Genomic DNA, 11,910 nt, shown 5'->3' with positions numbered 1-11,910 from the left:
CTGATTCACTACGTTGCTTACCCCATGCGCAGGGCATTGTAGTAACTTTGTATCCATGGTTACCACCACTAGCAACTAACTGTTACTATTTAAGAGGTCATAACCGTGGATACCTAAGCTACTGCACATGGGGGTAAACGACATAGTGAATCAGAAGAACTATACTACATTTCTTATTGGAGGTATTTTGCAAAGTCGATTGTAATTTTAGCCATGTAAAGATTAAACATCCCCTTTAAAATTAAAGCTGACGGATCACGCCGTTTTCCATTTGGCCAGAAAACTACTTTTCTAAAGAAGTGATATTTTGTGCATCCAAAGAAATGATCCAAAAAAAAAAAGGTGCAAGACCAAATATAACACACAAATAGAACCAGTATGTATTTCTGCAAGCACATTTGCACAAAAAAATGGTATAAAAATAAATATATGAAGCGTGAAATAATAAAATACTGATTAGAGCTATAATGTAACACTGGGCGCTCTGCTACGTCCGCTGTCCCTGCTGATCGTCTTCCTTCTTTTGGTTACAGTCGCCTACGAGCTCCTTGAGCCGGGACAAATGGTGCAGAGCCCTGGAGGGGAGAGACCAACACAGGAGACATTACGGTTCCAGGCAGATTAATGGGGGGTGCATAGGAGGTCCTTATGTTTATTAAATTTAGCATATAGTAAAAGTAAGTATTAGGTCCCCCTAGGGGGACTAAAATATATACAGGAAATGTAATTACAAAAAATAATGTGTTTAAAAGTAGTAAATAAACAGTAAATTGCAAGTTTTAATCTTCTGCTTTTCCACAAGATAAAAATAAATATTTGGGTAAAAAAAACATATATGGTATTTCTGGATCTATAATCTTTAGGCAGCGCAAAAAAAGTAAAAAAAAAAAACCAAAACGCTCTTTTTTGGTCATCGGGTCTCACCCCCCCCCCCCCAAAAAAAAAATGCATCAAGGGCAAATCACAAAATGATGTATGTATGCCAAAAATGGTACCAATAAAAACTATAGCTCATCATAAAGTTTTTTTTAAAGCCCAAACGCTCTCATACAACTAAAAAATGTGTCTCATTAAATAGTAATACGAAGTTTTTTGTTTGTTTTTACAAAGTTGTGAATATTTTTTTGAAAGGTGTCAGGATATGCAATGACTTATAGATCGATGGGGATCTGACTGTTGGGACCAGCACAAATCGCCAGAATGGGGGCATTTATCCCAGTTAGATTGGGGCAGCGGTGAGAATGTTCAACTGCCGCCGCTCCAATCACTATGTTATGGGCTGCCGAGAATGGAGAATGAACGGAGCGGCAGGAGGAGTAAGCCCCCTCCGAAAGATCAGTGGGGTCCCAGCTGTCACTCACACCTATCTATCAGTGGACATATATCATTGTGTATAATATATATATATATTCTATAGTCATGGCTGAAAGTGTTGGCACCCTTGAAGTTGTTCCCGAAAATTATTGCAATTACACACGCTTTGTTATACACGTGCTTATTTCCTTTGTGTGTATTGGAACAAATAATATTTGGAATAAATCACTGCAATCAATCGCTTCCTATAACCATCCACAAGCTTCTTACACCTCTCTCTGGGATTTTGGACGACTCTTCTCCTGTAAACTGCTCCAGGTCTCTCATATGTGAAGGCGCCTTCTGCCAAAAGCAAATGTAAGATCTCTCCACAGGCGATTAATGGGATTTAGATTCGGATTCATTGCTGCCACTTCAGACCTCTCCAGTGTTTTGTTTCCATCCATTTCTGGGGGCTTCTTGAAGTATGTTTGGGATCAATCTCCTGCTGGAAGACCAATGACCTAGGACGCGGACCTAGATTTCTGACACTGGACACTACATTGTGACCTACAATTTTTTGATAATCTTCAGATTTTATGATGGCACCCTGTGCCAGAGGCAGAACAACCCCGAAACATCTGTGAACCTCCACCATATCTGACTGTAGGTACTGTGTTCTTTTCTTTGTAGAGCTCATTCCGTTTGCGGTAAACTGTAGAATGATGTGCTTTACCAGAAAGCTCTATCTTGGTCTCCTCTGTCCACAAGACGCTTTCCCGGAAGGATTTTGGCTCTCAAAAGGTACATTTTGTCAAATTGCAGTCTACCTTTTTATGCCTCTGTGTCAGCAGTGGGTTCCCTCCTGAATCTCTTGCCATAGCACTTCTTTTCATTCCAATATCAACGGATAGTTTGCGCTGACAGTGATACTTCCAGAGCCTGCAGAACAGCTTGAATTTCTTTGGAACTTGATTGGGTCTGTTTATCCACTACGAGTATACTGCGTTCCAACCTTTCATCAATTTTTCTCTGCCATCTACAACCAGGGGGATTAGCTACAGTGCCGTGGGTTTTAAAACTTCTTCATTAAGTTGTTCACCGTGGACAAAGGAACATCAAGATCTCTGGAAACGGACTTGTAACTTTGAGGTTGTTAATATTTTTTAACAATCTTGGTTTTCTTCTCCTCTTTCTGTTCTGCATGCTTAGTGTGGCACACACAGACACACACAATACAATGATTGACAACGTCTCCCCTTTTTATCTGGTTTTTAGGTATGATTTTCATATTGCTCACACCTGTTACTTGCCACATGTGAGTCTCAACGAGCATCACATGCTTGAAACAAAGTCGTTTACCCACAATTTTGTCCGGCCCATATTTTTGGGGTCTTGTGTGAAATTACCGTATGTACATTTTGCCTTTTTTTCTTAGTTTTTTTTTTTTGTCTTGTTCCAATACAGTCAAAGAAAATAAACCTGTATAATAGAATGTGTAACTGTAATAAGGAAAACTGCAAAAATGAAATCGGTCTCCTACATTATGGGTTTACTACTCCGAGGCCAGAACTTACTTTTGCAAGGACTTATTGACTGGAAACACCTCTTGGTCCATCTTCTGGATTTCAGATTCTACGTCTGTAGAAATCTAATAAAATAGAAAAAAAAAAAAACGTTAATAAATGATTTCATTACTGTAATTTCATCAGTTGATTTCCTTGTGACTACACTAATAAATCGGCTTGGGTCAATTGTGCAAGAAGTCGTCAAGTCCGTTTCCTCATTCCGATTGGTGATAAGGACATCAACGAATCATTAACGAGCTCCTCATTATTAGATTATGTCCTGCTTCAGACGTCAGTGACGCTCGGGTCTGCTCCAGGGTCTCCTGCCGACAACTCAACATCCTCATATAAGTCTATGAAGCTGTTAAGTTCGGGTCGGGAGGCCCCCGGGCAGTCTGGTTCATGCTTGGACCGAATTTCATGGACGTCTGCCTGAGCCCTTAAGATCACCATCAACAGGACTGGTTGACCATTGTATTTTTAACTACCGTATATACTCGAGTATAAGCCGAGATTTTCAGCCCAAATTTTTGGGCTGAAAGTGCCCCTCTCGGCTTATACTCGAGTCACGGTCGGCGGGTGAGGGGGAGAGGGTGCTGAGGCATACTTACCTGCTTCCGGGGCTCCTGGCGCTGTCCCTGCAGTCCCACGGTCTCCGGGTGCCGCAGCTCTTCCCCTGTTCAGCGGTCACGTGGGACCGCTCATTAGAGAAATGAATATGGACTCCACTCCCATAGGGGTGGAGCCGCCTATTCATTTCTCTAATGAGCGGTAACGGTGACCGCTGATAGAGGAAGAGGCTGCGGCACCGAAGACCAGCTGTCCGGGGGAAGGAGCGGGACGCCGGTAAGTATGTCATATTCACCTGTCCGTGTCCATCTTCCCGGCGTCTCTCCGCACTGAGTGTGCAGGTCAGAGAGCGCGATGACGCATATAGTGTGCGCGCTGCCCTCAGCCTGATCAGTCAGTGCGGAGAGACGCCGGGACGGGACGTTGAGGAGCTGCAAGCAAGAGAGGTGAGTATGTCGTTTTTTTTAAATTGCAGCAGCAGCAATGGCACAGCTTTCTATGGTACATCTATGGGGCAATAATGAATGGTGCAGAGCACTATATGGCACAGCTATGGGGCAATAATGAACGGTGCAGAGCACTATATGGCACAGCCATGGGGCAATAATGAACGGTGCAGAGCACTATATGGCACAGCTATGGGGCCATAATGAACGGTGCAGAGCATCTATTTTTATTTTTGAAATTCACGGGTAGCTGCTGCATTTTCCACCCTAGGCTTATACTCGAGTCAATAAGTTTTCCCAGTTTTTTGTGGCAAAATTAGGGGGGGTCGGCTTATACTCGGGTCGGCTTATACTTGAGTATATACAGTATTTAAAATCTTTTAAACCCCCCCACATACATGAACCCCATAATGACCAAGTGCAAAAAATTTACGGCGGTTTTTGTCCTTTAACCCCCTCACCGTAGTAAATTACACATGGTTAAAGCGCCTGCTGCAGAAAACAGGAGGAGCAGGTCCATAAGCTGATAGCCGAGGACCCTTGGGGGAAGACAGAAGTGTTTTTTTCCCAGTTTTCTATTTTGCCGGCTACACAGCACTCAGTGAGCGTCATGATGGACAATGCTTCGGGTGGACCTAGCGATCACGTTACAGCCTCGTTTCGCCCGGGGCCGATCTGTTATGCCAGTATCTTATGTCACTGTAATGGGCTGGTTTCCCCTGTAACTAAAGCTTCTGTGGATGCCCCAGTTACAGTGGAAAATAAATCAATAAACGTAATTAAGTCTGGTCATTAAGGGATAAAAAAAAGAAAGTGGTCAGAACCCGCTGATGTTGGAGGGACTAGCTGAACATCTGATATATATATGGTGGTCTCCTGACTCTTCCCCAACACATAATGTTGGGGGAAGAGGAGGATCGAAATTTCACGGGAGATAAGCCGCTGACAGAGGAGTCTGATAACAACTTACTTCTCACTCACTGTTGAGAACACATGGACACTCGGCCAAGCTGAGCACTCATGTACGGGGGGAAGGGGTACAATCTGAAGTACTATCTTTCTACTGATCAAAGGTTTCGCTGACTGCTCCCTCATGTGCATGGCCAGCTTGGCACCACAGGTCATTATGGGGCCGGTGACTGGGACTCTCCTGCAGATAACGAGGCTGATGCTCACCTTCTGGATCTCCTGCAGATGCTCGGAGCTGCTTTCCTGGCTGATATTTTGCTGGAAGGCTTGCATATTAAAGAGCATGTGCTTCAGAGCCTCCACCGGCCCGTGGTGATTCCCTCCGGAAAAAGGATTGGTCTGAAAGACAAAAGAAAAACAGTCTTCACTTAGGAGATAGTGAAAGCTTTGGTTTTGTCGGCATTGGACAATAACTTTTTAATAGAAGGGTCCCCCAGAAATGATGAGGTCCCCCTCAGATCAACTGTACAATGTAAAGTAAGCCGACGACAAGTTTGTAATTCCACTGCAGCGCCACCACAGGAGAAATGCAGCATTACACGGTACCCACCAAGGAAAGCAGGTACAGAGAGAGAGGCGCTGCTCCTGGATATTTGGTGGAGGTCCCAAATAAGGGGTCTGAGATGGAATATCACACCTCACGAATATGGGTAGTGTCACTTCTGGCCCTTAGAAGATTTGACATTTTGTTTGAATAGAGCCAAAATTTGTGAAAAATAAAAAGTGAGTAACTGGCTGCAGCAGGAACCTCCCCCCAGGCCGTATCTGCCAATCTACAGCCCAACAGCCATCTCTCTCAGTCTCTCCTATACACAGGAGCTCTCATTCAGGAGACATGTGTGGCATCGGCTTATGTCTGGGAGTCTGTCGGCTGAAACCATTGATATCGGTGGGTTCGGCCGCCATTAGTCTAATGTATATTAGGGCTTAAAGGATTGGTCCAATACCTAAAACGCTCTTAATAAATATATTTCTTACACCCAAGGCACTTATGTAATTTGCTTTATTATAAACTTCCCCACAATTCTCCTTATACTGCGTTTTCTATATGATTTTTTTTTTACTTCACTACCTGTGACATTTCATTTGAGAAACAGGACAACATAGGAGGCCGGGGCTGCACTCACTTCTCCTGGAACAGAACCTCATCGAGGGAGCAGCGATAGAAGAAATGTGAGTGACAGCCACACAACCCTCTGATGACTAGCTGTTTTGAGGGAGGTGATATAAGCTGTGGGGTAGTGCTGGTGTCTCTCCCTGCATCTATCACTGCTCCCGAATAGTCTCCTTTCCCAATAAGAAGCTGTGGCTCGTGGGGGCTGAGGCAGAGTGTTGGCGCCTTGGTCACTTCTTCTACAGGCTCTATCAACACCCAGGACTCAGGACATTTTCAGGAGGCAGTGACGCAAGAAACTGCAGTAAATGACTGAAAAGCAGACACCTGATGACATCTTGTTCTGCAGGGAAGCGAGTGCAGCCCCAGCCTCCTGTGATGTCATGTTCCAGGCAGGGGAAGTTAGGTCCCATTTCGTACTCTCAAAATATCACAGGATTTAAAAAAAAATAAAAAATTTAAAAAAAATTCAGGAATAGCAGGATAAATAAATAAAGCAAATGGAAAAAGCACTTAGTGCATAAATGCCTTCGGCAGACTCCTCTATTAGTGGTTTATCTCCTGGAGATCAAAAGGGTAAGTCGGAGATCAAAAGGGTCAGCCACTGAAAGTCAACAGGCCACTAACATGGGCGGGTCCAGCTGAATTTTATCTGTGAATGAGGGTCCTAAGGGTACCGTCACACATTGAAATTTTCATCGCTGCGACGGCACGATCCGTGACGTCGCAGCGATCGTATGAATATCGCTCCAGCGTCGTAGACTGCGGTCACACGTTGCAATCACGGCGCTGGAGCGATGCCGAAGTCCCCGGGTAACCAGGGTAAACATCGGGTAACTAAGCGCAGGGCCGCGCTTAGTAACCCGATGTTTACCCTGGTTACCAGCGTAAACGTAAAAAAACAAACCGTACATGCTCACCCGTCGGTGTCCTTCAGGTCCCTTGCCGTCTGCTTCCTGCTCTGAGTGCAGCCGTACAGTGAGCAGAGCGCAGCACCGCTGTGATCTGCTCTCACTTTCCGGCCGGCACTCAGAGCAGGAAGCAGACGGCAAGGGACCTGAAGGACACCGACGGGTGAGCATGTACGGTTTGTTTTTTTACGTTTACGCTTGTAACCAGGGTAAACATCGGGTTACTAAGCGCGGCCCTGCGCTTAGTTACCCGATGTTTACCCTGGTTACAAGCGAAGACATCGCTGGATCGCTGTCACACACAACGATCCAGCGATGTCAGCGGGTGATCAAGCGACGAAAGAAAGTTCCATACGATCTGCTACGACGTACGATTCTCAGCAGGATCCCTGATCGCTGCTGCGTGTCAGACACAGCGATATCGTAACGATATCGTTAGAACGTCACGAATCGTAACGTCGTAGCGATGGAAATTTCAATGTGTGACGGTACCCTAAGAGTTGACTGGAAATAGTCTATCAAACCTCGGTGACAACGCCTGTAAGCCGAGATAACATCTACCGTAATTGCCTTATTTTTTTATAGGGACGGTACAGTCAGAAGAGCTAAAAACCAAAACAAACTGCAAGAGTTTTATTACTGAGAAGTTTAGGAGAAAATTCTATGAAAAACAAAAACACCACAAGATGAAACTTACCGTGTTCTCCTGCTGGACACAACTTTTAAGGAAATCGTCCACAAGATTTGATTTGAAAGCTTTGAGCCCTTTATTTTCCTCGTCTTCACACAGGACATGGACAGGAGACTTGCTGACAACGATAATAAAATGGTCACTGCTTTACGAAACCTCCCATAAATCAATAGTAAAGTGAATATATATAAAAAAACTATTAAGTGTTTTATCTCTTTGAGTGCTCGGATTCACAGCTACACTGCTCAATACTTTTGCATATATGTCCCTCATACTGCTGCTGTCCAATTAAAATATATAATTATCTACCCCATAATGCCGTTAATAATACACTTTGATACTTTTGTATGGCAAAATAAACAAACAATCTTGTCGGACTACCAATATATAATAGGGCAACCATTAAGTGTTTTCTCTCTCTCAGTGCTGAATTCACTGCTACACTGCTCAGTACTTTTGTATACTGTAGCCTATGCTACTGCTACCGAACATGGGAGATATCATAGCAGCGAGTGTCCATGGTCACATGTGTGTGAATGGGGGAATTAGAATTAATTCACATATTGTGGATAAAAGGATTTTTTTGTCGTTTTTTGTTAACATTTTAAAGAGTTTTCTTTAAACTTTTTTTTTTAACCACCTTCGCAAGTTTTTTGGGGTGGATGGGGGCAATTCTCCAAAAAAAAAAAAAAATGTTTTTTAAATTATATTAAGCAATCAATTAATAAATGGAATGTGAGCATTTATAAGATGAAAATACTTAAAATGTTCAAAAAGAAACCCAAGCATCTTCTGTGTTTTTTTTTTTTTTTTCATTTTCTCAGCACTTTTTTTCTAGTGCAGATTTGCTCTAAAAAAATGCATGAAAAACCCACTGTGTGAACATACCCTAAGCATCCAGCTGAGGCTTGTTTCCCTGTCCACGATTAACAAGCACCTCGGCCAAGGGTTCATGGTTACAGGAAGGTCAGAGGTGTCAGTGGACTCTGCAGACCCTTAGAGGACAACTGAGATGTAACGTGAAAGGGTTGCCCCCATTAGAAATCTGTTGGGGTCCCATTATTGAAGTGTTCCCCGATCCCTCTGAAACGCCCCATCGGACTGTAGAGGTGGTCGGGTATGAGCGTTCCCACTCCACTCATTGTCTACAGGACTGTTCAGCACTCGGCTTTTATTCCCCCCCCGCGTAAGAGCTGACTGCAGCATTTATGAGGTGCAATCCTGGTAGGGCATCAGTTGTGGGGGCGTGTTCTTCTTCCCCCAGTGTCTTGCTGCCTGCTTATGATTGGTCAGTGTCATAGAGAAGAAGTACACGCCCCCAGTGAAATGCTCCATCCCTGCTGGGCACGTCAATGGATGGCGAAGGTCCGACCTCAGTGACAACCAAGAGAATGACCCTTTAAATAAGACCATGTTGTCGGATGCCGGCACAGGTCTAACATAACATTAGACGTGATGGTGGGAATATCTTACTAGGAATAGGGGACTCGCTCCCAGGACCGCTCGGCCTCCAGGACCTCTTCAGTTCGGGGGCTTTGGTTATGATGTTGAGGCTGCTGGGACAAGTCCTTGCGCTCGGCGGCCCCTGTCTGTTCCGATATCGTCTCGGGACGACCTATAATGAAGAAATAAAACAAGTTATGATGATGTTTGACCAGCAAAGCGCGCCAGGAAGGAGGAAACGTCAGCGGCCAGGAAGAGCGGCGGGGTGATGCTTACTCATCGCCGGCGTATGGAAATGCTGCACGATATCCGAATCACACCGGGCAGAAGACTTTACCCTTTCCGTGAAAATGCTGGAATTAACCATTTTGTCACCTCGTTGGCCATAACGTGGCATTTGTGAAGGTTGCGATGGCGCGTCGGATGGGTAGCTGGGAAGATTAGTAACGGGCCCATCTCTACGCCTAGTCCAGTGGCTATCCACATCTCCTAGGAGTCGGTGGTCCCGTATCCAGAGTGGATACTTAACGTCCGGTATACTGGAGATGCCCGACACCCCCAGCTCAGACTTGTGACTGGTTAACCAGCGGGGGTAGCTCTTATAGAGCAGAGGGTTCGCAACATTGGAAAGTCCGCAGTCGTTTTCTCGGTCCGGATGACTTTTTTCTTTCCGCCTCCGCAGGTCCTGAGAGCGGAGTCGGTGGTCTCGGAGATCCAGAGCCGAGACGACGTCCATTGCTCTGAGAGACGAAGGGGTTAACGGAGAAGCCAGAGCCGTCACGTGAGGAGAGAATCCCAGTTGCTTTTTCAGGTTTTTTCTATGTCGGGCTGCTTGAGAAAAGGGCAGCGACCCGTCGGGTGGGAACCCAAGGAGGTCATCCGTGGTCAGGCTGAGCAGGTCGGGATCGCGAGGCACGAATCCGCTCCGCGTCAGGGACCGTGTGGGCCAAACCGAGGGATGCGCTGCAAAAAATATATATGGTTAGTATTCCTGAATAGCGCATCACGTGTTCCCAGTATGACTGGTGAGCAGACTGGGAACACTGGGAATGATGTACGTACGTCCTCTGATGGTCCCCTGCCCTCGCAGCCTTACGTACCTCTCCTGGCCGGAGTTGGGAGTGATGAGGACGGGCGGATGGTGATCCTTCCGGTGCTGGCCGCCTCGTAGTCCATGATGTAGTCCTCCAGGGCTCTGGTCGCAGAGTTGTACAGCCGGTCCTTGTACTGTATGGAGGCCGCGGGTCGGGCGGCGTCACTACGGCTGTTACCCCCCAGGCTGCAGCTGGCCAGGAGGGAGGAAATGGAGATGGACGAGTCCGGAGAGCTGGATCCGGCCATTTCTCCAAGGACATGTCAGTGCCTGTGATATGGAAAAGAAGGATTCATGTCAGAAAACTGGGGAAATGCCCATCGCCCACACCTCAGGGGGGCGGCCAGTGCCCCTCCGTCCAGGAGCCCCCTCAGTCACTGCTTAGATTACCCGACGGGGTCAGTAGGGTTTCCAGAGGTCAGACCCCTGAGAGCAGCCATTGGTGCCACCCCCCCCCTCATAAGGGCTGACTGCGGCATTTAAGAGGTGCGATCCTGGTAGGGCGTCAGGTGCGGGGGTGTGTTCTTCTTCCCCCAGTGTGTTGCTGCCTGCTTATGATTGGTCAGCGTCATAGAGAAGACGTACACGCCCCCAGTGAAATCTCTCTGGTAACGCCCATATGGACTGTTTAAAAAATTAACTGTGTAGTTGCCAAATACGCCGATTGCTAATAATCTCCACCTTGGGTAGGCGAAATAAAAAAAAATGTTTTATTTCACTCTTTAAATACTTTTTTTTGTATAGTGAATGAAATATGCAATGAGAACGTATAACAGGCAGGGCTAGGTAATCGCACACTCTCTGGATTTCCTGCAGGATGTGTGTCTGGAGGAAGGGGAGAATGAAGGATGACTGGAATCCTGGAAACACAAAGTCTTTATGGAAAAGCCCTCTAACAATGCGAGAATCTCAGCTGTGAGCTAGCGACCAATCACAGGACAAGACTCTAAGGAAGTCAGCCAATGACAGCGCAGAAGCGAACATTCAGCCTATCAACGAGTTCACACACACGCACCAATCAGAATCGAAGATAAACGGCAGAAAGGCTGGAAACCAATCAGATACGCCTGCAGGGACAAACCCGCCTATCAGAGAAGAGCAGAGCTGATAGCGCTTTTGAAAGTTCCTCCAGTTTGCCTTTACAGCCGGGGCCCCGGTACCTGGGACTGTGGCCCTCAGCGCGGAGCTGTCACCGCCGCTCCTGTGTTCCGCTCTCCCCGTACAGCAGCTCCATCCTCCGCTGCCCGCCCCGTACTAAACCAGAATCCACGGCCGGCTCTGTCTCCAGCTCCCGCCTGACGCCTCACAACTTCAGAGGCGCAGCACAGCCTGGCAACGCGATACTCTTCCGCATGTTAGTCCCGGCTACGTGGCGGAGGGATACAAGAGAATTAAGTTCCAGTTTTGTGCTTTGCACAGTGCACACTGCCGTGAATGATTGTCAGAACCTGAGGGGGTGGTGTGTGGTGCCAGCCAAAGCTGAGCCCTGTATCTAAGCTTCTCATTATTATTATTATTTATTGTTATAGCACCATTTATTCCATCCATGGCGCTTTACATGTGAGGAGGGGTATACATAATAAAAACAAGTACAGAAATCAATACAAGTCATAACTGGTACAGTAGGAGAGAGGACCCTGCCCGTGAAGGCTCACAATCTACAAGGGATGGGTGAGAATACAGTAGGTGAGGATAGAGCTGGTCGTGCAGCGGTTTGGTTGATCGGTGGTTACTGCAGGTTGTAGGCTTGTCGGAAGAGGTGGGTCTTCAGACTCTTTTTGAAGGTTTCGATGGTAGGCGAGAGTCTGATGT

The 11,910-nt window shown here is 46.3% G+C and overlaps 1 protein-coding gene across 1 annotated transcript; it reads right to left on the bottom strand.

Annotated features, from left to right (window-relative positions):
• Positions 1-357: 357 nt before the first annotated feature.
• On the bottom strand, positions 358-11,452 carry C1H18orf54 (chromosome 1 C18orf54 homolog). Its single transcript, XM_077282349.1, has 8 exons — positions 11,259-11,452; positions 10,106-10,368; positions 9,282-9,968; positions 9,036-9,177; positions 7,569-7,680; positions 5,054-5,185; positions 2,871-2,944; positions 358-575 (listed from the first exon to the last, which is right to left on the bottom strand). Exons 2-8 carry the CDS (start codon positions 10,344-10,346, stop codon positions 488-490), a joined length of 1,476 nt encoding a protein of 491 aa, XP_077138464.1. The 5' UTR covers positions 10,347-10,368; positions 11,259-11,452; the 3' UTR covers positions 358-487.
• Positions 11,453-11,910: the final 458 nt, after the last annotated feature.

Source organism: Ranitomeya variabilis, chromosome 1 (assembly GCF_051348905.1).
Source record: "Ranitomeya variabilis isolate aRanVar5 chromosome 1, aRanVar5.hap1, whole genome shotgun sequence".
NCBI lineage: Eukaryota > Metazoa > Chordata > Amphibia > Anura > Dendrobatidae > Ranitomeya > Ranitomeya variabilis.
The sequence above is the reverse complement of the archived record's forward strand: the minus strand, read 5'-3'. Positions and strand labels throughout refer to the sequence as shown.